Genomic DNA, 26,825 nt, shown 5'->3' with positions numbered 1-26,825 from the left:
ATATCGGCCTGGCACGCCATTGGCAAACAAACTGACAGGCTTCCCATGTATGCTCCGAACCTGGCTATAGAAGAACATAGTGCCTTCTCGGTGGCCAGCGGGAGAGGTTCGATACAGGCGCTTAAGGAGGCAGGTATTTCAGTGCTAGGCGATTTGTACAGTGAAGGGATGTACGTTTCGGAAGGGGACCTGGGATACATTTCTAACCCCACACCACTGTTCACCTATACCTGTTATCGCCTACGTAGGGCAATGAGAGACCACTACCCCAGCTTCCCGGCAGAACCAGCAGTATCCCGGTCATTGCAACTGGTGCTTACTGCTGCCACTAGGAAACACTTACTCACGCGACTCTACAGGTCAGTGCAGGAAGAGACCGTGCTTCGGGAAGATAAGAGCCTGGGGCGTTGGAACGCAGTACTGGAGTCACAAATAACGGTGGATATGTGGGAACAGATTTGCGTGGTGACGGGTAGGCTCTCATCTAACAGTAATCTACGCATTATACACCTAAAGTACATACACCAAGTCTACCACACCCCTATGAAACTTTATAAAATAGGACTCAGGGACACTGACTGTTGCCGGCGCTGTAGACAGGAAGGGGCAGACTTTGTACATTTAGCATGGCAATGCCCAGGGGTTCATGCATACTGGATGGGGGTGTTAAAATTGCTGCATGCTATGATGAGCCATTCATTGAACTGCACCCCCTTGGTGGGTTTACTGGGGTACGTGCCTGAGTTGAAGGGGATAAAGGGGCGCTTTGTAAGAGTAGCTCTTTTATTAGCTAAGAGACGTGTGCTGTTCACATGGATGAAAAGATGTGTCCAAAGCCCGCCAAATGGATTACGACATGGTATATTGTCATGAGCAATTGACCCTATACGCGGAAAACCTACCGAGAAATTCTAGACCCAAAGACATATGGGGCCCATTGAGAGAGTACCTTCTGGCCTGCAGTGAGCGTGAAGGAGTTGAGGAGGACGGGTGAAGTGTGAATTGAGACTTTGTTCGGACCTGTGCTTATCATACATAGCACCATAGCCAATGTGTGTGAAAGCCTATCTATACGGACGTCAGCACCAGCAGTTGAGGGGTGCATGTCGAGATTAATGCATAATTTTGTCTTTTTTTGGATAACAGAAAATAGCTCGGGTGGGTTGGGGGGGGTTGTCATGTTGGATGCTACTGTTTAATGGAAAATGTCACTGTGCTGTATCACTGCTGTGCCTTGTTGATCTTAATGAATAAAAAAAAATAATAATATTTTTATTTATTTGTATTTCCTGAAAAATTTGTTTCCTTAAAATGTGATTGTCTGCGATTTGGTTTCCTCCAATGTGGTTTCTCTGTTTTTTGCTTTTCCATTAATTCACATACATCAATTTTTGAAATATGGAAGCAAATTTTATCAGATAATGGTGCATCAAAATTATGGAACTGGGTACTGGTTTCAGATGGCGATGGCATTTAGTTCCTTACAGTTGACACATGGCCTATGCTTCCCACTGGGGTTTGTAATTAAGGTTTATTTATTTATTTATTTATTTGTGAGATTTATAGAGCGCGAACAAATGCTCGAAGGCGTCTCGGAGCTATTGAAGGTCTAGTGGGAGAAGTGGAAAGACGTATAAAACGTTACTCTGGATTTTCTTTCAAATAGTTCTATATTACTTCTTCTTTTACTATCATGGGTAAATTCTTCCATGTCGAATCTGGGTGTCAGGATGAAGGTTAATTGTATAGATATACGTTTAGTGTGGTCATCACAGATTGACTACCCTGTGACTGTTTGTGAAACTCTCTACATGGCTCTTGAATCTTACATTTTTCTTCAGAAAAGTGAACCCCTGGCATGTTCATGGAAGGTTACAATAGAACATGATCAAAGACAATATTTCGAAGAGAACAGAATATTCTTGTTTTGTCAATCAGTGTGAAGACTGTGCCCCCTCAACCAGGGGAAATGCAGAAGCAAATGAGGACGTTTTAAGAAGCTCAAACGAAATTGCTGAAACCATGATCTAAGGAGGAGTTTGCCACCAAACATCCCCTATTGGGAGTAGTCCTTCTTCACTTCCTAAGGACCTCCTTATCTTGGGAAAAGTATGCTGTTTATGAAATTCCTAATCCATCAAGTATTATTTATTATTATTTTTTATATTTGTACTGAGCATAACTTATCCCCTAGGGGATATCACGACACTAAGAAATTACCCAGGCCTATCCACTGAGAGATCTACACTGAACATAATCAACACAAAAATCTAATAGCCTGGGAAAAGCCACATTCAAAATGTTTGTCTAGTCCTGGTATGGTTGTTAATGCGACGAATAATCAAAGGTAAAAAATTCCAATGAGCAGCATCCAAGTAAGAGAAGGAGCGGCCTCCTGTTCTGACTTTCCTCATATGTTTGGGCCAAGTTGTGAGATTTCAGATCCCAAGTGGGATTTTAAAACACTACTCTAGTCTGTAGGATCTCCAGACTCACATTGTGCAAACCTTTATGAGCATGGCATAGGAGTTTAAAATAAGCTCTCTTGCACATAGGTAGCCAATGTAAAGAGCCTAAACAAGCTGATGCAGAGCCAAATATGTCCATATTGCAGATTAGTTTGACCGCAGCTTTTTGGGTTACCTGCAAACTTGTAAAGAGATAATCAGCCGTGCCTACAAATAAAGCATTGCCATGCTCCAGTATGCTTGTTATCAGAGCCTAGACTATGTGTGTTTTGCCATGCTGTATGGATCCATTTGAACATCCTTCTCAAAAGCCTGAGAATGCCAAAGCACTTGCCACATGTAGCCCTGACATATTCTTGTATGTAGAGTTGGCCATCGGACCCCCAAGTTCTTGGCTGATTTTTTGGGGATGGGCATTTCTCCCAATGACTCCGACCACCAAGAGGTATCTCATATCAAATGTTCTGCACCGAACAACAGGATCTCAGTTTTCTCTGCATTAAGTTTCAGACAATGCTTTGTCATCCATCCTGCAACTTCGGTGAACCATCTCCGGAGATTGCTTCGGTTCCCATTGTGATTTTCCCCCAGCGATATCATCAACTGGGTATCGTCTGCATAGGAAGTGACCTAAAAAGCCCCATTTGCTAACAATTTTTGCCAGCAGAGATACATACGATTTAAAAAGGGTAGGGCTCAGCGAGGAGTCCTGTGGAGTTTTGCAATTAGATGTAAAAGTACAAGGACCCAACTGAACTATCTGTGTTGTATCCATTAAGAAAAAACTCAGCCAAATAAGGGCATGTGAATGTAGACCAATCTTATGGAGTCTATCAATCAGTAAGCTCTGCGAGACGGTGTCAAAAGCTGCAGACAGGTCAAGTAGGATCATAGCCGTGGCTCTGCCCTTATCAACTACTGGCCTCATATCATGCAGTACTGCCTACAATGTGGACTCAGTGCTCGTATTAGCTCTAAAACCGTCTGAGAGGAATCCAGCAGCTTGTTGTTTTCTAAAAAAAAATAGCTGTTTGTTCACCAATTTTTCTAGAATTCTAGACATCTAGGAAAGGAGAGATATAGGTCGATAGTTAGAGAGAGAATTGATACATCAATTGTTTTGTTGCCAAGGGTAGAAGTACTGCGTCTTCCCAAATCTCTGGAAAAGCTGCTTCTGCCAGAGATTGGTTAAAAAGTTGAGTAAAATAGGTGCCTAAAATCCTAGCTAATTGAGAATAAATAAAATTGAAGCAGGGGTCAATTGGAGAGCCTGATTTGACTTCAGTCTTGAACTTTAGTACTTAGTAGTATCAAAGTACCCAGTGACCCCACAATTAATTAGGACCAAAAGTGAGTACTGTATGTCTGATGTCATTAATTGTATGTGACCATGGGTTATCACAAGGGCTAGAGCTTGTTTTATTTCTTCTTGAACACCCTGGCAAAATGCAGCCATTGCTGCTTTATACCGTTGTGGATGATAATTCTTGAAAATGTCTTATATTTGTGATTAAGGGGCCTATTCCGATGTCGGGCGGACCTGAGTCCATCCGACCTGCTGTCACGACCTGTCGTCGTCGGTTGCGGCCCTGCTAGTACGATGCGGTGAACAGGGTTCGGTCGCACTTGTGTACTTCACAATGCAAGCATGCATTCTGAGTTGCCTGCCACCGGGTGCAGGGATCCACAGAGGGGCGCCATAGGTGGCCCCAGGCCGCCATTCGGCAGCCTCGCATCCATGGGAGCTCCCAAAGACCGTTTCCGACTGCCTTTTCGTGCCGGAAAAAAAGGCACAGAAAGGCAGTGAAAAACTACGATTGTACTCCCTCCGTCGCAAAGAGGCGACCGGGGGAGTACTGAGGGATTTCCGGACGCTGGACAGGCTCTCCGCGCCTGTCGTCTGCAATCCGTAAATCCGAGTCGGATTCCTTTCTGACCGAGCCCATCAGAATGGCTCGGTCGGAAAGGAATCCATGTGAAACGTTGCGATTTGGTCGGAAGTGCTCCAACCATCATTCGGAGCCCTTCCGACAGAAATCGGAATCAGCCCCTAAGTCTTGTGGGCCCTGCCTCAATGCCAGAAAACCCAGAAGAGCTGCTTATTTGATATTTCTATTGCCAAATGTCGCCTAAAACTACCACAAGTGTTATGTAATTCATGAGCCATGGCCCTGTGAGAAAGTGGAGGTTACTTGTGCTTGCTATAAAAGTGGGGGCATGCCTTTTCGGCTATAAACTCTGCTATTGTTTAGAGTTTTGGCTAGACATCTCCATATTAACTTGCTTGGTCTCAGCACCCTACTTCCATGCAGAGCCAGCCCACAAGAGGTGGGGTTTTCTATTTCCTGTGCAGCCTATAAAAAGGGTGCCTGCGAGACAATGCACATACACCTGGGTTAGCACTTTCATTCACATCAGTGTAGAGGTTTCTACAGTTTCCATTACTTCAGCTGTAATTTACTGCAATGGAATACTTGGAAATGTCATGGATTTTGGGTTATGTGGTATTAATAAAATCACGCTTTTACTTGTCTTGCTAGCTTCACTGATAAAGGCAGTGATGAGGAAGAGGAACACGCTGTTAATGGCCAGTTGCACTGATCCTACATCACTATGTCCCTCTTGTGAAGGGAGAATGCTTTCATCACTGAAGGCGCTGCTCATGTTAAGGTGCAGGGAACAAGTTCCATACCTAGGATTGTTGCTTATCTCCATTGATACGAAGAGTAACCTGGAAGTGTGTTGCTTGAAATTATGATCATTGGCAAGAAATTTGGCAACTTTATTGTGTAGATTGGGAAAATAGTATTAATCTACACATGAAAGTTGATGAATCCAGTAAGCAGTGATGCATAAGAGGAAAGTATGCATTCCAGTATATACAAATTGCTTTATGAACTAGGCTCACAAATGACCTAAAAATACAGCAAATAGTGAGTGTAGCCACTTTGTGGACTTCTAATTTCATTAAATAGTATTGCACCAATCCTACCATAATTTAATTCGGAGAATCAAGATACATCCATGTTGACATCAATGACTCCTAGGGCTTGAATTAGACTTTGGCAGATAGAGGTAAATCCATTAGTATACTGCGTCTATAACGAGGGTCCACCACCCACCAAATTTAGTGATGTCTGCTGTGCTGGTGGACATCTATTACCATTATTATTATTATTAAACTTTTGATGCGCGGAGTGTTGTCTCCCATGTTGTGGGTGTCATTTTATAGCTTACACTGTCCCTTACCACCCAGTTTTAGTTGACGGTAAGGGTCAATGAAAACTGACCGTTCAACTGGCCACTCTAAATTGGGTAAGCAATCGATTCACCAAACATCTAGTGGCTCTTAACCCATTGGCCCATTGAAGGAGAATGTCAGCAATGGGGATAACGAGGTCTCTGTCAATCACATACTTAAGATCCTCCCATCTGTAAGTTACTTTGTAGTCTTTCTGAAGGCTGTTATCGATTAATCTACTCTTTAGCAGAGCCGGTTTTTATATAAAGTTTCTTGGCGCCCTGCCTTTCACTACAGGTCAGCTTTCAGTACAGTTATATTACTAAAACTGAATTTCCACAAATAGACAATCACGGAAAAGCTTACCTCGAAAGATGGGGTTGTTCTGTGTCATTATCTGTAAGGAAAATTCAATAGATGTTAGCTAGAGGCTACAATATTAATTATGAAAGATTACACAGACATTGTCTTTTTTGGCTTAAAACATTATATATGCATAGTAAAAACGCAGAATATCTCAAATACTATGTGATAGATACAATCCTGCCATTGAGAAGAGGAGGCAACCGTGAGGCTCGTTTGCGCCAACTGGAAAGGATGTATATCCTGGAGCTAGACACAAAGACACATCTTGGTCTTAACTCCAGCGAGGATTTTTATACCTGCCTTTAAAAACATTGATCTTTGATTCACTCCTTTGCATAAATACGAGATTCATTGCTCATGATGAATTATAAAGTCACTCACATACTTCCTTACTTTTAAGTCTTCGAATATTAGCACTTAGCACCTTATGAACCATGATCGGTTCAATGGGGTAGCACTTTTTTAGCACTGGCACTTTAACATAGCAATAGAAGAAGTGATTTTATGCCCACTTAGGGCTGTATTTTTTTTGCACCAGCACTTTATATGAATAAACAGCAATAGCAGTATGGGTTTTTTGAGGTATAACTTTATTGCTTTCAAATGACAATAACAACATTGATTTAGTATCGTTTACAGTTGATAAAAGGCATTGGCATGGTATAAATCACCCGTCTTCAGCAAAGAAATTATAAGCAATTATTAACCGCTTTTGAACAGCGTAAAATATGGTTTTATCAAGTTAATGTATTGGCTTGTCCTATTAACATATTTATATGCTTTCTTGGCTTTTGTAACTATTTATGCCAGCATTTTCTAATTTATTGCATTACTGTTTAACTGGTGACATTATAATAATTTGAATTACTTCTTCTATGTCTTTTAGTATAGCATGTGATTGGTCCTGTGTTATTGCACTAGCACTTTATAAACAAGAAGGACCTCTGCATGCACGTTATGGGAACAAAACCTCTTGAAGGTCAAAACACGTTGTGGCGGAGGTGCCGGGCATCAAATAAATTCCTGTGCACTGAATTTTGGGTCTGTTTTTGTCCTTTCTCCTACAATTGAATACTGTGTGGCGAAGTCCTGTAATATATATATTACCTACTGACGGTCGCCAGTAGGTAGTTATAGTTAAGACCTAGTTTCCATAGGAAATCAGCAACATTCTATTTGGAATAACTGTGGCGCTGATCGACGAATCTTCGCGAAATTCTCCAAGAAGATGGGGTGTTCCGCTCCGTTTCTATCCTGAAAGTTTCGGGGTGATTCGTCAAGCGGGGGCCGAGACAAAAGGGGGTTCCCAAAACGTGTTTTCCCCATGCAGTTTTCCATAGGGACCTTTAGACACGGCTACAGCCCGAACTGGTGAACGGAGTTATACCAAATTTGGCAAAAATGGAGAGTTTGGTTCACAGATCACGCTTTTTGTTAAATGGTGTAAATCTGTGCAGTAGTTCCTGAGAAAATCAAAAGTAAAATCATAGATATATCTATAGACGAAGTACCGTAAGCGTATCCTCCCGAGCACGAGCTTTATGCTAATTGTCTGTCAACACTCCAAACCAGGAAGTGTTGGCAGCCATCTTGTGCCTCAAGAAAACAGAAAAAGAAACGCGAAAAATAAGAAAAGGGGGCAGGGTAGAAACACCTTGACCCCGTAGGCCTGCTTAGGGGGTCCCACAAGGACCCCAAAGGCCCCCAATTTTTTTTATTTTTTAAAATCGCGTACCCTGCCGATCCCAAAAAAAAACCACGAATTGCGGCTCCCATTCTTTAATGTTTATTAGCCCCAGGGGGAGCCAAATCCTGGGGGCTTTATAAAAAAAAAGTGTGGGGGGGCCCAATCCCCCCCACACTGCCCCGGGGACCGCCATCCCCCGGGGCAAAGTATGTATTATAGCGGGGGGCACACGGCCCCCCCACGGCCCCGGCCCCCGGTGACCGCCACCCTCGTGGCTTAAATGTACAATAATGGGGGGCATCTAAGGCCCCCCAAACTCCGGGGACCGTCAACCCCCGGGGTTTTAATATGATGTATGCGGGGGCTCACGCCCCCCCCACAGCCCCGGGGACCGCCACTCCCCGGGGCTTTTTTTTTTTAAAATAAAAAAAACCAAACCTGTATGGGGGGCTCAAGCCCCCCACACACCCCGGGGTCTGCCACCTCCCGTGACGGACTACCCAGCCCTGGGGACCACCACCCCCCAGGGGGTTTTAAATGTTGGGAGGGGGGCCGCGCGGACCCCTCCTGGAGCCTTGTGGTCGCCTGGGGACCGCCACCCCTCAGGGCCGGCTCCTGCAGTGTCCCGGGGTGCCCACACCTGGGACACTGTAGTTTGCCTCGTGGCTCCCGCCCTACCATAGCAAACTGCTTTGGTTTTTGAAAGAGAGAGCTGGAAATCTGCTCTCTCTTTCAAAAAACAAAGCCGATTGCTTTTCTGCATGGGGAGCAGCATGTCAGCTGCTCCCCATGCAGAAAAGCAATGCCGGTTCCCACAGGATGAGGGTCAGGCCCCAGGGGATGGGGTCCCCGGGGCCAGAAGTGGCCTAGGAGGGGAGCCAAGCGGTACCCCTCCCCAAATAATAAAAACATTTTTTTTTAAAGTAGGCAGGCCGGCCCCGAGGGATGGGATCCCTGGGGCCTTGAGTGGCCTGAGGAGGGGGGCTGCAGCCCCCCTCCATAATTATTTTTTTTTTAAATGTGGTCATGCCCTGAGGGATGGGGTCCCCAGGGCCTGGAATTTGCCACAGGAGGGGGGCTACGCGACCCCTTCCCATTAAAAAAACAAAAAAATAAATATTGGGGGTCAGGCCCTGGGGGATGGGGTCCCCAGGGCCCAAAAAAAAGAAAAAGAAGGGGGCTACACAGCCTCCCTTCTTTAAAAAAAAAAAAAACGGGATGGGGAGGAGTCCACGCCCCTCCCTGCACCACTCTGCAAACGCGCCCCCTGGCGCGTTTGCAGAGGGGGAAGTAATTCCCCTTGAATATGGTTGGTCCCTGGGGGCCCAAGTAGCCCACCAGGAACCTCCAGTATGGGCTGAGGTCACGCCCCTTTTTACACCTCTCTGCAACGCAGCCCCCTGGCGCATACTGGAGGTTCCTGCTGGGCTTGTTGGCCCCAGGGACCCCCAGTATTCAAGGGGATTTAGTTCCCACTCTGGAAACGCGCCAGGGGGCTGCATTGCAGAGATGTGTAATGAGGCCACGCCCCTTTTTACACCTCTCTGCAACGCAGCCCCTTGGCGCATACTGGAGGTTCCTGGTGGGCTAGTTGGTCCCCAGGGACCCCCAGTCTGCAAAGGGGACTTAATCCCCCAACTTAGAACGCGCTATGGGCGCATTTGCACAGTGGTGAAGGTAGGGGACGGGGCTTGAGGTGATATGTGTGCAAACATACCCTGTGGCGCGTTGTAAGTTGGGGGATCAATTCCTCTTCAATCCAGAGGTCCCCTAGAGGCCAACTAGCCCAACAGGTACCCTCAGTAAGCACCACGGAGCTGCTTTGCAGAGTGTTGTAAAAAGAGGGGGGTGGCCTCTGAACACCACTCTGCAACGCAGCTCCCTGGCGCATACTGGAGGTACCTGGTGGGCTAGTTGGCCACAGGGGACCTCAGGATTGAAGAGGAATTAATTCCCCAACTTAAAATGCACCACAGGGCGTGTTTGCACACATGTGACCGCACCGGAGTTGGGCACCACCTCGCACGCTTTGCGACGTACCACCGCTGTCTGGACTGATCGACGCCAGCTCCCAAACTTCGGCTCTGTCGCCGCACCGTAAAGCTGGAAGCACCGCAACGAGTAACGTCCGCCTCGAACAACGCAAGCACTGAGCTCACCGACTCCGTCTCGACGCCGTCAACGAGCTGTAGCCTGCACCGCGACTGTAAGGACACCGTGACCTGAAACGCTTTCTTTTTCTGCACCGCGACGATCACCAGAACCGCACATCCATGCCGGCTGCCCCAAGGAAAAGGTACTGTGTTTGAGTCTGTCGACATTTGAGTGGACCGCCGCGGTCCACTAGATTTGTTAGATTCTGTGTTCTTTCAGCAAGCTGTAGCCGGACACGGCTACTGACTCGCATAGAACTTGGATTTACACCTTTTTAACCAGAACTCTTCAAATGTAATAGTACTGTGGATTCTTTTTGTCGTTTATTGGTCTTGTGATAACTCTATATACAGTATACTTATTTTTGATATAAAACCTTGTGTGGTGTCCATTTGTAGTGTTGTCACTGGGTTACTGTATGTGGTCACAAATGCTTAACTTACATCGCCTCTGAAATAAGCCTTGACTGCTCGTGCCACGCCGCCTAGAGGGTGAGCAGGGGTTATTTTAAGAGGGTAATTCCTTTGCCCTGACTAGAGGAGAGGGTCCCTGCTTGTCATGAGTACCTACCTGTGCCAACCAGAGACCCCCAATTTTAACACTTGCCTTAGCCATTTAGTGCCTGTAGCCTGTCACATGACTGGGTGTATGTAGCTGATAGTTGAGCTTTGTGTAGTCCTCCTAGACAGCCGCACACAAGGTGTGCTGGATGGGCCATCATTGGTATAATGGGAGGGAGGAGTCAGGTAACAGCTTCACTCACACCAGAATAGGCTGTTTCCGGACTTCACACAAAAGGCTGCATACACCCAGCATTAAGTCTGAAGGCAGGGTACGCAAGGCTGGATACCTGAGGACTTCAAAGGGAAACCTCTAGAAGATTCCATCCCACTTCAAAGGAACAGCTGAGCATAAACACTGAACATCAGACACCAACTTTTTAGAACACTTAGAAAACTGCTGTGCTGCTGCAAGGACTACCACTCTGCTGGACTGCTTCTATGAAGGAACTGCTGCCCTGCTGTGCAGACCTACTAACCTCTTGCCTAGGAAAAAAGAACAGGACTTTTAACTCCATCCTGAACCCAGGAGGACCCCAGAGGGACTCGAAGGGCTACTCTGCTGGCCTTCTGATGTGAGCCTCAGGATATAATAAGCTCCCCAACAGCCCCGACCATTCTTCAGTGAGATTCTGACATCCAAGAGGTTCCCCTCAGGTCCCGGGCACTTGGTGTGGCTCTTGGGAGCTTAAATTCAAGCTTTTGGGTTGTTTGTAACTGCAAAGAGGCCCATTCGCACCAGAACTGGGTCACTCGCACTACAAATCAGCACAAACTGCTGCAAGCATGTCTCTTCGCACAGCAGTTTCATCAGCATTTGGGGCAATACTAACGTGAAGCCCCAGCTTTTCCAGCCTGCTCTTCATACTACACCGACTGCCGCCCGTTACGCTCTCATTGCTCCCAGAGACCCTCACCAATGTGCACGGGACTCTTGGCACATGACTTTAGAATGTAAAATATCAGCGAGACTAATCTGGGACTGCGTCTGACCTTTGCTCTATCGCCTGAACATTTGACTTTGACCCAGTCCAGTCCAACCACATACTCCTGGGTGGTGTTTTATGCTCTCAGGAGCTATTTTACAGTTTATTCCTAAAAAATTAATAACTCCATTTCTACTGAATGAATTTTTGTCGTTTTGGTCTTGTTTTATTTATTACATTTGCTCTGTTCTAACTTGGTGGGGGTCCTTTTTAGGTCGAGCTGGCGTTGGAGCGCGAAGCGCTCCCGCCAGCGAGACTATAGTCACCTTCCTCCCTGTCAAGGGAGTAACAGCTGTGAACGAGCCCGATACAGACCTGGGCACGAGCCGACCCAGGTCTGTGAACGCGCTTCAAGGTTGAGCAGCTTGTGCACGTTTGTTGGACGTCAGGCGCTGCAAGCCCGCCAGACCAATTATCCCAGCATGAAACTCTACTTCCTGAGGCGCCACAAGACCAATTATCCCAGCAGGAGTCTCCACTTCCTCAGGCGCTGCAACAATTATCACAGCATGAGACCCACTTATCACAGCATGTCAACAGGCGCCCCAGGCTGCTGGAGCACTCAACTATAATTAATGTGCAGTTGAGTGCTCCAGCAGCGTGGGGCGGCTCTCTGCATGCTGTGATAATTATCACTTTGGGGCCTCATGCTGTGATAATTAGGGCGGCATGCTCTATTTGCAGCACTGAACATTTTCAAAGAAGGCGAAGCAGTGACATTCATTGGAGACACTCACCCTCACGCCCTCACCCCTCACACGCCTCCTCACCCTCACACACCTCCTCACCATCACACCCCCTCACACACACCCTCACATACCCTTAACAACACAGCAAAACACAACACAGCAAAACACAACACAGCACAGCAAAACACAACACAGCACAGCAAAACACAACACAGCACAGCAAAACACAGCACAGCACAGCACAGCACAGCACAACACAGCACAGCACAGCACAGCACAACACAACACAACACAGCACAACACAGCACAGCACAGCAAAACACAGCACAACACAACACAGCACAGCAAAACACAACACAGCACAGCACAGCAAAACACAGCACAGCACAACACAACACAACACAGCAAAACACAACACAGCCCTCACCCCCTCACCCCTCACACACCTCCTCACCCTCACACACCTCCTCACCCTCACACACCTCCTCACCTTCACACCCCCTCACACACACCCTCACATACCCCTACCAGCACAGCAAAACACAACACAACACAGCACAGCACAGCAAAACACAACACAGCACAGCAAAACACAACACAGCACAGCAAAACACAGCACAGCACAGCAAAACACAACACAGCACAGCACAGCAAAACACAACACAGCACAGCACAACACAGCACAGCACAGCACAACACAGCACAGCACAGCAAAACACAGCACAACACAGCACAGCACAGCAAAACACAACACAGCACAGCAAAACACAGCACAGCACAACACAGCAAAACACAACACAACCCTCACGCCCTCACCCCCTCACCCCCTCACCCCTCACACACCCCCTCACCCCTCACACACCTCCTCACCCTCACACACCTCCTCACCTTCACACCCCCTCACACACACCCTCACATACCCTTACCAGCACACCAAAACACAACACAGCACAGCAAAACACAACACAACACAACACAACACAGCACAGCACAGCAAAACACAACACAGCACAGCAAAACACAGCACAGCAAAACACAACAAAGCACAGCACTGCAAAACACAACAAAGCACAGCACTGCAAAACACAACACAGCACAGCATAACACAGCACAGCAAAACACAGCACAACACAGCACAGCAAAACACAACACAACACAGCACAGCACAGCAAAACACAGCACAGGACAGCACAGCACAGCAAAACACAGCACAGCAAAGCACAGCACAGCAAAACACAGCACAGCAAAACACAGCACAGCACAGCAAAACACAGCACAGCACAGCAAAACACAACACAACCCAGCACAGCAAAACACAACACAGCGCAGCAAAACACAACACAACACAGCACAGCAAAACACAGCACAGCAAAACACAACACAGCACAGCAAAACACAGCACAGCACAACACAGCACAGCAAAACACAGCACAGCACAGCAAAGCACAGCACAACACAACACAGCACAGCAAAACACAACACAGCACAGCACAGCAAAACACAGCACAGCAAAGCACAGCACAGCACAACACAGCACAACACAGCACAGCAAAACACAGCACAGCAAAACACAGCACAGCAAAACAGCACAGCAAAACACAGCAAAACCAAACACAGCAAAACACAGCAAAACACATCACAGCACAACAAAACAAAGCACAACACAGCACAGCACAACACAGCACAGCAAAACAAAGCACAACACAGCACAGCACAACACAGCACAGCAAAACAAAGCACAACACAGCTCAGCAAAACAAAGCACAACACAGCACAGCACAGCAAAACAAAGCACAACACAGCACAGCACAACACAGCAAAACACAGCACAGCAAAACACAGCACAGCAAAACACAGCACAACAAAGCACAGCACAACCAAGCACAGCACAACCAAGCACAGCACAACCAAGCACAGCACAACCAAGCACAGCACAACCAAGTACAGCATAACCAAGCACAACAAAACATAGCATAACAAAAAATAGCAAAAATAGCATAACAAAAAATAGCATAACAAAACATAGCATAGCATAACAAAACATAGCATAACAAAACACAGCATAGCATAATAAAACACAGCATAGCATAACAAAACACAACATAGCATAGCATAACAAAACACAACATAGCATAGGATAACAAAACACAACATAGCATAGGACAACAAAACAAAGCATAGGATAGCAAAACAAAACATAGCCTAACAAAACATAGCCTAACAAAACATGGCATAACAAAACATGGCATAACAAAACATGGCATAACAAAACATGGCATAACAAAACATGGCATAACAAAACATGGCATAACAAAACATGGCATAACAAAACATGGCATAACAAAACATAGCATAGCAAAACATATAATAGCAAAACATAGCATATCAAACACAACAAAACATAGCATAGCAAAACAAAGTATAGCATAGCAAAACATAGCATAGCATAACAAAGCATAACAAAGCATAGCATAGCATAACAAAACATAGCATAGCATAACAAAACATAGCATAACAAAACATAGCATAGCATAGCATAACAAAACACAACATAGCATAGCATAACAAAACACAACATAGCATAGCATACCAAAACACAACATAGCATAGGATAGCAAAACTAAACAGAGCATAGCATAACAAAACAAAGCATAGGATAGCAAAACAAAACATAGCCTAACAAAACATGGCATAACAAAACATGGCATAACAAAACATGGCATAACAAAACATGGCATAGCAAAACATATAATAGCATAGCAAAACATAGCATATCAAACACAACAAAACATAGCATAGCAAAACAAAGCATAGCATAGCAAAACATAGCATAGCATAACAAAGCATAACAAAGCATAGCATAACAAAACATAGCATAGCATAGCATAACAAAACATAGCATAACAAAACATAGCATAGCAAAACAAAGCATAGCATAGCAAAACACAACACAACACAACACAACATAGCATAGCATAAAAAGCATAGCATAACAAACACAACAAAGCATTGCATAGCATAACAAAACAAAGCATAGGATAGCAGAAAAACATAGCATAGCAAAACAAAGCATAGAATAGCAAAACAAAACATAGCATAGCATAACAAAACGAAACATATCATAGCCTAGCAAAACATAGCATACCAAACACAACAAAACATAGCATAACAAAACATAGAAAAACAAAGCATAACACACACAACCACACACACACAACCACGCACACACAACCACGCACACACAACCACAACCACACACACAACCACAACCACACACACAACTATCTATCTATCGCCCTCACTCTATCTGTCTATCGATCTATCGCCCTCACTCTGTCTATCGATCTATCGCCCTCACTCTGTCTATCGATCTATCGCCCTCACTCTATCTGTCTATCGATCTATCGCCCTCACTCTATCTATCGGCCTCAGTCTATCTATCTAATCGCCCTCACTCTATCTGTCTATCTATCGCCCTCACTCTATCTGTCTATCTATCGCCCTCACTCTATCTATCTATCGCCCTCACTCTATCTATCTATCGCCCTCACTCTATCTATCTATCGCCCTCCCTCTATCTATCTATCGCCCTCACTCTATCTATCGCCCTCACTCTATCTATCTATCGCCCTCACTCTATCTATCTATCGCCCTCACTCTATCTATCTATCGCCCTCACTCTATCTATCTATCGCCCTCACTCTATCTTATCGCCCTCACTCTATCTATCGCCCTCACTCTATCTATCGCCCTCACTCTATCTATCGCCCTCACTCTATCTATCTATCGCCCTCACTCTATCTATCTATCGCCCTCACTCTATCTATCTATCGCCCTCACTCTATCTATCTATCGCCCTCACTCTATCTATCTATCGCCCTCACTCTATCTTATCGCCCTCACTCTTTCTATCGCCCTCACTCTATCTATCTATCGCCCTAACTCTATCTATCTATCGCCCTCACTCTATCTATCTATCAATCTATCTATCGCCCTCACTCTATCTATCTATCGCCCTCACTCTATCTATCTTTCTATCGATCTATCGCCCTCATTCTATCTATTTATTTAGATACTGATCGCCATCACTCTATCTATCTGTCTAGCTATCTATCGCCCTCACTCCTATCTATCTATCTATCTATCTATCTCGCTCACTCAATCTCTCTATCGCCCTCTATCTATCGCCCTCCCTCTATCTATCTATCGCCCTCACTCTATCTATCTATCCCACTCACTCTATCTATCGCATCACCACAGCATCACTAAGGGGCACAACAACATCACTATGCGCTACCACAGGATCATTGAATGCCACAGCATCACTAGTCGCCACCACAACATCTCTCAGCCCCACCACAGCATCAATCTGTGCAACCATTTACCAACAACTGGGTCAAATATGATCTCTCAATGTTTCAAGCTTTATTACAAATGTCACAAAAAGAGGTTAGTATTTCACTTCTGTTCTTGGATTTTCGTCACAATAAAATACACTGAACATATTCTTCACAAAAGTTATTTACAAAAGTTTAAGCTACTGCCATTATAAATTACAATAACTTTTATTTAAGTATTAATTATTTAAAAAAATTCAAAGCCATTGTTATTTGTAATATCAATACATCTAAGTCACGTGAATACACCACATATTGCATTACAAATGCTATAGGTGTCACAAGTTATAACTATTGGCATTGTAAATGACAAAGCTATTATTTTTGCTATTTTCAAAACCAACACATATATAAAAAATGTGTCATTTACAATACCAATAGCTCAAACTTTCCTAATGCGAGACCTTATGCATTGCAAATGCTTGTTACATTATGTTGTCATTGTTTGAAGTGTTGCACAAATACTTTACACATTGCCTCCAAGTTATGCCTGACTGCCCTGTGCCAAGCTACCAAGGGGTTGAGCACAGATTAATTTGGGGTTTGCTTGTTCCTTATCCTAAGTAGGATTGTGGTTGCTGCTTGACCAGGGCTCACCCACTAGTCAATTAGTATGAATACACAAAAGGATATGGAATAAATGCTTGCAAATAGGCTAACCAGTGGCAATCCCTCGAGTAGCATTCCGACCCATCTTTTTCACCCACTGTGCTACAGGTGGTCTTCCACCCTGAAGCCCACTGCCTTTTCAGTTGGGAAATTTTAGATTCACACCCGCAAATCTCCCTGACTAAGCTATGCCGCTGTTTACAAGTTTTACTCCCCTGTGAAAAAAGCTGCTTTCTACAGCACTATTGAAAACGGTATTTGTCACACCATTTTCTTCAAACTTTCTCCAAACTTTCGTGGAACTAGCAAAACTGATGTGGTAATTCACGAAGTAAGTTAGCAAAACACCAATAAAGTTAAACCTTTGTGGTTGTCAACCACCTTCCCTAGAGACAACCCCGCCCATCACCTCCCTTGCTACATTTGGTTCCCATCTTTCTTTGTTGCAGATAAATCATACTACTGGAATCTACCCCGTCAAAAGAGGAATTTGTAGGTGTAAAAATCCACAAATCCAGATTCCCTGAAAAAGTATTTGCAATGAACTCCACCATATTCTACCTTTTTTGCACCTAATTGAAAAATGGGTGTTCAACATTTTTTGTGCATGGGGTTCAGCATGTTCTGTTGGCAGTTCTAGGACATTTTTAGCTGATGCTTGGGTTGGGTGAGCGCTGCTTCTGCTGCAGCAAGTGATTGACGAACTGGAAAATCTCTGCATACCTTAAATGAGTCCAAAAATTGCATTCTGGCGAGTCTTCTTCTTAGAAATGTACCACAGTTTCCCCTCAAGCTAAGGGCCTCTTGATTTACGGACAAATGATTAAGGCAAAACCATATTTCTCATGGTTGATGTTTGATCTTTTCGTTTCGCTCAGCACTTTATTCTAAAGGGACATTTTGACAGATGATGTAAGTAATGGATGTCAGTTGGCTTTCGGTTGATTTTCTGCCAACTTATATTGAGCTAAAAGTATGTTTCATACACTACACCGAGGCTCCTGCGTCTTCATGTATCGAGAAACCATGATGGACCAATGCAAGCCACTCCAAGCTGGACCATGCTAATCTATTGGTTCCCAAAAAAGTATGGCAGTGCTAACATGTCTCTATGGGATGGAAGTTGAAAAATGGCTGCAGACACACGGTGGGCTGATGGGTTTCAGGTGCATTGAAACGGATAATTTTTCCTGTATCCCCCAATCCTAGTGTCCTTAGAGATCTATAATTTCTTTTGGCCGATTGACTACTGACGCACCTCCCGACGCATCTCCGGACCACCACCTCACTTCTGGAATTCTGAATGACCATCAAGACCTGGTTGTTCGAATAAGCCTCCGGGCCTGCAAGCGCCTGGATATCGGTTGATTAGCCGAGCTTTATAAATCCTGATTGATTGATTGATAGATTAATGCACTGGATTATAAAACCCTTGAGGTCCAGTGGCCTCTGCCCAGAGATCAGAGCCTTTATCTGAAATTTCTTCAGATGCAATATTGTTGCTTCTGGTGTAGCTGTTTGCTGAACCACACCAGATGCCAGCACTGCCAGTGAGTTTCTGAAGTTGGTATTTTTCAGTGTGACGTCTGCCTCTCCTGAATTACTTTATCATGTATACCCATCGTTGATTGATACTCGCTTAATTATATTCTGTGTAGTCGGGGGGCACTATTCCATGCTCGTGGATGACAGTGTGCTTTCACTGCAGCACTGTGTGCTATTACCTCTGCCTATTAACGTTTTTGTCACCCTCTTGTGCTCACCTGCACTTGGCATAGCAGCCGCCTTGTTACAGTGACTGCCAGTCGCTCTTTGCATGAATGACCGTTTGGGCCATTAAATAGCCCTACAGCAAAATCTTGTGCAGTTTACTCTAAATGCTGCTGATTTTCTTTCATGTAAGTTTTCATTTCCGTGCTAGCTTTACTGGACGAGGTAACAGGTTTGGTAGTATGCTTTAATGGCACGCTTGCTTACGATCCTAACTTGTCCAAGTTCCATGCTTATCCTTTCCTAAAAGGATAGGGTCTTAGGCCGACAGATATTATGATAAACCTGATGTTTACACTTCGGTGAGATGTTTACTGTTATTGCACATGCCACCATCTAACTTTCGTCCCTTCTCACACAATGTTTGTCGGTGTGTCGCTCTCCCGGCATGATGGTTTTTATGTGTGATCTGTGCCTGTTGTGTGTTTATGCATGCATGTCTGATCTGCAGACACACCTTTTCTTAATGGTTCATTTTATAATTGTTTCCTGAACTACTACTCGCTTTGTAGGCCTTAAGTGAGATGAAATGTGCATGAAATATTTCTGGCGTTATCCGAGTTTCACAAGGTTACATTTAGGTAAGTTTAGGGCAGGAACAATTCTCCAAACATTGTCCTTTGACTTCTTTAAAAATGGGTAGTGGAGGGGGTACCTCTGATACAGGCCATTGTTTGTGAGGAAGCTATGGTGTTGTGTGGTATTATTGTTATATCTTTCAGCTGTGTTTTATTATTACATATTGTATGTGTGCTATTTACTGTAACTTTTGTGACAAGTAACTCTTTTGAACTCATTTGTTTGGGGTGCTTCTTTGCATGTTGCACGTTTTGAATCTCAGCTGGTGACTTTAGTTGTTTTCGGCTCTCCACTCCACTGCTGTACTCTGTGGTCTGTATTCTGCAATAAATTCGGCTAAAATCACATTTGCACCAACGGAAAATATAATTTTGGTCTAATTGGTCAGTGCAATTGCTGTAACAAAATTCCCTCCTCAGGGGTACTGCTTTGTACAATCACTGGAGAAATGCTTGTCATGTCATCCTGTTGGTCTTGGGTTGGGTACTGCATCACAACGAAAAATATAAGGTGCTCTTTTAGGAAGTGTTAGGAATGACCATATCTTTGTATGGTATTCCTCCAGATTTTTGCCTTCTGTAGCTGAATCCGTTTTAGTTGGTATTAGGACTCCGTGTTCTTTACCCCATTCCAACTGGCCTGTAAATTACATTCTACTAGTAGGCAGCATCACTCATTGTTCCACCCATTATTGTAGCACCCTAAAACCTGTCTCAAGCCTGCCATAGTAGTCTGCAGTGCAGTTTTAAACTGCCATTTTGACTTGGCAAAATAACCCCTTCACCAAGCCTGAACTTTCCATTTTAGCTCTGTCGTTAGCCACAACTTTTTGCTTTTCCCAAAGAAAACCTACAACAATACATACATATACCTATATACATATGGGGACCTTCAGTCAGATTTCTTCAACGATTGGTCTGTTCAGCTGTCATCAGGGGCGAAGCTTCAGATGTATTTTTGGGGTGTGAAACCCGCCAAATAAATGAATTCCTGGCTTGGTGGTTGGGTCTGGGGAACCTGAGTCAGGTCTGTATGTCTGTGTTTGTTTTTCTTGTCATCTTGATCTCACTATGAGGTTTTAACTTGTTAATTTTTTTAATTCAATCAAGAAAGTAAATCTATTCAAGTCCAAATTCGCAAATATTTTTCATTGGAGGGGTGCCGCTTTTTTGATGTAGTCCTGCTGCAAAATCTTTTTTGGTATTAACACAGCCATACAAATGTCACTTTTGCGTGGCTCTGAAAAAAAAAGTAACTTACATTACTTTGCATCAGGTAAGCATTCCATGTGTGGTGCGTGGGCGTTCCTGTGCATCCACCCATGAATTTTGACACAAACCCAAATCTATAAGAAGTGGTAGACACACTGGCGTAACGAAAAGTGAGGGGGCCTCCCTGCACGGTACTTAGAGGGGTCCCCTCCAGGCTCAATCAGGAGCTCTCTGGCCACAGTGCAGTGCCGAGGGGGCCTCTTGGAGCTAGAGCCCCCCCCGCACCATGGGGGCTGCGAGGGCCTGTGTTACGCCCCTGGGTAGACATGGTTTTGTGCCAAAACGGTGTGCCTGTCTGGCGCTTGTGCAACAAGGAGAAACATCTTTACTTTTCCTCGTTATTCATTCTTAGCATGAGTGCTGTATTATGTAGAGTGCAGCACACATACAAAGAAAAAAAAGCCTCTAAGAATAGTTTTTGTGCAGGAAGGTACCCGTTCCTTCACCAAACTGTCCTAATAACGCAGACACCCATGCCCTATGAGGCAAATATACCTGAATTGGCGCTAGGCAGCCCAAAGTATACCACTGCATGAAGGAAACATAACTGTGCTATTTCTGTGAAGATATGGCATACTTCTGCTTTTTCTAGGTGATGCAATCCTGCACAGTAACTCCTAGGTCAGGGAAAATTCATATGTGTAAACATCTACCTAGGCAATCGTAGTTGCTTGTCTTAGGAAATGATATAAGAGCAAAAGACCATTCTCGAAGATGAAATTACAATTTTATTGTCAACACGACAATGAATTAATATGAAACAGTAAAAATTTGTTCTTTAATAAACCAAAAATTAAAAATAGTTCAAAGGAACTATACATAAAATATCAACATAAAATACAATAAATATGCAGGGGATTAGGGGAAAAAACTTAATGAAGTATAAAAAACACAAATGTATGTGGCACAAAAATTTTCCGGGAACCCTTCTCAGTTCGAGGTCACTTGCATAGTGATTCTTGTTTCTATTTCTACGTTGCGACCTACGTATATGTGACGTAGGGCATCATGTGATCGGAAACGTGAGTACGTGTCGAATAGATCGAGAATATTTAAAGGCTGACTTTTCATAGCGGTAGTTGATATCACATCGCCATTTTGTCCACCAAGACGTGAGGTCCGGAATTGGATGGCTAGCCTCCGCGTAGACACTGCCCTAAAACTATTTGCAGGTACGTGTAGATCTAGGCTCGGTATTTCACAGATACAAGTGAAAACTATTCTTTCTCATGATTACCCTTTCGATTGCGCTTTATATTTTGCCATTGACTTGCTATTGTAAGCAGAGACAGATATTATTAATAGGGTGGCGTTTAATCAAATCTTGTGTCGAGTGTATTAGACAAACGTTTTTTCCTTCTTTTCTTTTAATTAGATAATAGTTCAGTGAATTTCATATCTACGACGTAACGCGGAGGCAAAGGTAACTGATGCAAATACTATTGAGGTCAATTAGGTAATTTATTTTCGTGTTCAATTGTGTGACACGTCTGTGACTACATCTATTATAGATCCTTTTATCAATCGTCTATCTAACCGGAGCAGTTTCGGTGATTCGGAATTTTACCCTTTTCCGATATTGCACACCACTCGAGTTTCGTCTTCTGGGAACATAGGAACATCAATTTCCTTTAGGTGGGTATCATGGAGTGTCAACATAAGGGCATGTAAAATCTTTTGACGCATATTCGAGATCTGATAATCGCTGTTAGTTTATCATAGTGATGGCCGTCTTTTTCTTATCTTGATGTCCCTTACAGGCCCTACCTTCCTGGTGCGAACACTGCTGAATTATCAAAAGGCGAGTCTAGCAAGAAATAAGAAATCTGGTAATTATCTTGTTAAGGAAATATACTGACTATCATGTTCTATATTTGAAATAGGAATAGATGACTGACTTGTGGCTCGTATCCCTGTGTAGCACCATGATAATACGGGAGGTAATCTAATAGAGAGCTACGTAGGTAGCTTTGATAATTATGTTTATAACCAATGCATACATCACCTATGAGAATCTTATTATAATTTTTTCATCAATAGAAAAGGAGTTTCGAATATTGTTAATGTAGGTGGGAACCCCATAGGGAGCTATGTAGGTAGCTTCGACAAGAATGTTGGTAATAAATACATACATCAACTATAAGACTTATGTTACAATTTTCTCATTGACAGAAACGGAATTTTGAATCCATATACATATCAGAAACTATCCATTTTTGCTCCGCACTAAAGCAAAAGGAAGTATCAACTATTTATCTTTTACAGAATAAAGTAAGTAATTGTGACTCGACATGAATTCAATATGTATTCTTCTTAAATAGATAACTAGGCTTAATCATTGATTATTGATATATATAGTGATATATATGTGTATTGGATGTTCATAATATCCGCTGCCCTGTACCAATCAATTGGTGAAAAATAGTTTTATAACTTGACCCTCGCCTCTTTTTATTCATCTTTTTAGGACTGCCAAAGTTACCACTATGCAATAAATTCCCAGTTTGGTTGGTCCTATGTCAAATGAGCACAGAAATCCACAACTTAAACTCATGTTTATCTATGAGTTAGACTTGTCTAAAGATGGGCCTTCGACTAATTCTCCTTAATGTTGATGTATTACCTTTTTGCTATGAAACGTATGTTAAGTAAATAGGATGATACTTATTAGATGAAATGTGATTATAATTATTTCTGTTGATAGACACGTTATTTTGCTTATTTTAAAGTTGAAATATGTTGTTTATTATCTAGGTTACCAAGTTGCTTGTCCTGAAGAAGGCGCTGGTCGCCAAAACGCGCGTCGATTATTCATTTTTGTGCCACATACATTTGTGTTTTTTATACTTCATTAAGTTTTTTCCCCTAATCCCTTGCATATTTATTGTATTTTATGTTGATATTATATGTATAGTTCCTTTGAACTATTTTTTATTTTTGGTTTATTAAAGAATTAATTTTTACTGTTTCATATTAATTCATTGTCGTGTTGACAATAAAATTGTAATTTCATCTTCGAGAATGGTCTTTTGTTCTTATATCATTTCCTAAGACAAGCAACTACGATTGCCTAGGTAGATGTTTACACATATCACTTTTAAATATACCTTTTAGTGACCCATTTACCCAAGAAGGAGCACATCTGCACACATAGAAGTACTCCTTATAAAGATGCAAATTAGCTATTTTTGGGAATTCACAAACATTGGCAGTCGTAGACTTGGGAATTTACACCAGTCTCAGGTGTCCAGGCATACTACTGGCAATAAAATACCTAGAAGGTGATAGGGCAAATGTTTGCAAATAGTCTTAACTACTGGCAATCCCTAGGGGTAGCATTCCAAACCTTTATTTTTCACCCACGATGCCACTCTAGACAGTACCTGATTTAGGAATTTTGCAGATGGAGTAAATGCAGACAGAGTTGTGTAGGACTTTACTGTCTTTACTCCGCCCAACAAATTTAAAGATATCCGCCAGGCCAGCAGTCAACTCTATGCATTGGGAGGGACCGCCATAATGGCATTTCCGGTCAATGTAGGAAAGGTTCAACGAACGGCTCCATCAAGCAATAAATGGTGGGAGAGCAGCTGATCTCTAGCTTTAAGAGATCTACACTGGCTCCCGGTACACCTGCGAGTGCTGTATAAAGCTGCGTGTCTGGTGTTTAAGGCAGTACATCAACAGGGTCCAATCCCTTTGCCTGGTACTCTGCCTCGCGGCCCCTCCGCTCTTCCTCGGCGCAACTGCTTGTAGTTCCGAGGTTTCAGAGAGTTAGGATGGGTGGCCGCTCATTCAGTGTTGCAGCGGCCAAACTTTGGAACTCCCTGCCACTATCCTTGAGAAGCCAAAAACGCATTTGTTTCCTAAAATTGCTTGAGCAGTGAAAAGTGCAACCGTTCGAAGATCAAAGCGCCAGGATGCCCTTTGGGTGACAGGACTGCGCTCTATAAATATACAAAATAAATAAATAAATAAATAAATCTCCAAAAACTTTTTACGCCATATGTTCCCTCACAAGCTCTCAGATCGGCCACTCAGGGTCTCAAAGAAACTGTGAAGTTCAAACGAGCTAGATGGGGGGGCCGAGCCATAACACACTGTGCGGCTAAGCTTTGGAACAAACTGCATCTGTCCCTGAGACTCCAGCAAAATCTCCAGCTATTCAGAAAAAATCTGAAAACCTGGCTCTTTACAGCCACTTAGGCTTTGGCCACCATTCTTTTTCTACCCTCAAACTTCAGCGCCAAGACGCTTCGGCATTCGAGCGCTTTACAAGCAAATAAACATAAATGTTGTAAAGCCCTGCGTCACATGTGGCCGTTCCCGCACGTGGGGGGGGCGTTCCTGCGCAGGAACGCCTCCTAAAAGTGGCCGAGTGAAATCTACAAGACTTCACTCAGTCACTTTTACGGCCATGCTGCGTCAAAACCCTGCGCCTGCTTGAAGCAGGCGTAAGGATTAACGCAGCATTTTAGACATAGGGGCCCGAGCCTTGCTGGAGCTGCGTCGAGCTTGCGACGCGACTTCAGCAATGCGTCACCTTTCCGGCATCAGATGCATCACGCATCTGTCTATTCTTGCCCCATGTTGCGCCATATTGTAAATGCGGTGCATCCATGGTGGCGCAAGAGGTGTCTGCCATGACGCACAATAACTGGCGCATCCCTGCTGATATGCAGGGATGCGCCAGTTATTGTAAATCTGCCCTTTGGTGTCTTCATGGTGACGAGTGAAAACATTTTGCTTGTGTGCAACGTTTACATGTGCTAGAAAGTAACACCCTTCAGTGCCAAGGACTGCTTGGTCAAAACGTCCTTAAAAAAAAAAGCAAGCGCTTCTCTCCTGTGACGCTCAATTATCGTATGCTCCTACTGAACATGGCATTTAGTTGAAGCAATGCCTACAGTCTCCATTGAGGCGGCTAGGTGTCACTATAGTTGTCTGTCATTTCTGTGAGTTTTGGGTGGGGATGCGCTGGTCGCCAGTGCACTTGCTGACAATACCTGTGTTACATTAGAACACTGGGCAATGCAGAGTGAGAAAATGAACGTTGAACAGTTGCAATGTGTGTATTGGAATGTTTGGAATGTTGTTTTGCATCATTCTGAAGTTTAACAAAGTGGGTCTCATCCTCCCATGATTGAATAGAACCAGCATCTTAAGAAACCATAATTTATGTGACTTGGTGCATCTTAGTCATCTGAGTCTAGTTTCAACCAGATGGAAACGTACTTTATAATGATTCTGTCATTATCTTGCTGCAGGGTGATATGGAATTGTAGCTTACCTTAAATGCTCCCATCATTAATCCAAATGCTTAAAAGTATTTTACAGTTTTTATCTGAAAGGAAGTACTAGTGTTTGTCCTGTTTTCTCAATACTGGCCATTTTTTCACGTTTTAAGATTTTGCAAAGGCCCACACACAGGGCTGAATTTAGCAGGGGTTGCACCCATTGAAAGAGTCTTTTTTGACAATTCCCCAAGCCCCCATGACCACTTTCTCCCTGAATTCCCTAACTACCACCCTCTGACAGTGCCCCTCATCTGTCCATAGCCCCTCTCTGACATACATGTCATTTTGTTATAACGCCACTCATGGTTCACTTGCACTCAGTTCTGTGATCTGCATGGTATATGTTTTTACATAAGGCACATTAACACTCTACACTACTTCATGATGAGTCAAAACTGCCATTAGACAAAATTCTAATCTCTCACCATCAGAAACAATAATCACCAGAGATATTGACATTTTTATTGTTGCCTGAAAAGTGCTGGACGTACAAGGGTCGAAGCCTACCAGACAGCGCAGCTAATACATCTTGGGGACATTCAGAAAGCTTCCCTGGGAATGCATTCCGCCTGTTGCTTACCATTGGCTTTCTGGTGTGTAACTCACATTTTCTGGCTTTCTATTTGCTGGCTGTTAGACCTAGGTTTTTCTAGACTACATAGGGTAGCCTGGCACAGAGCAGCATCAGCTAAACCCCCTCGAGGCTTTGTGTAGTGCTTACAATCTCACCCACAGTAACCCAGTGAATGAC

The 26,825-nt window shown here is 43.8% G+C and overlaps 1 protein-coding gene across 2 annotated transcripts in view; it reads right to left on the bottom strand.

Annotated features, from left to right (window-relative positions):
* Nucleotides 1-26,825, bottom strand: part of SIGLEC15 (sialic acid binding Ig like lectin 15) — a 213,663-nt gene that overhangs the window by 16,003 nt on the left and 170,835 nt on the right. For both annotated transcript variants that reach the window (XM_078677252.1, XM_078677251.1), the window contains exon 4: nucleotides 6,076-6,106. In XM_078677252.1, the coding sequence (XP_078533378.1) occupies nucleotides 6,076-6,106 (31 nt within the window). The remainder of the gene's footprint in view (nucleotides 1-6,075; nucleotides 6,107-26,825) is intronic.

The sequence above is a fragment of the Lissotriton helveticus genome, chromosome 2_1 (assembly GCF_964261635.1).
Source record: "Lissotriton helveticus chromosome 2_1, aLisHel1.1, whole genome shotgun sequence".
NCBI lineage: Eukaryota > Metazoa > Chordata > Amphibia > Caudata > Salamandridae > Lissotriton > Lissotriton helveticus.
This window is presented reverse-complemented; position numbering and strand designations above follow the sequence as displayed.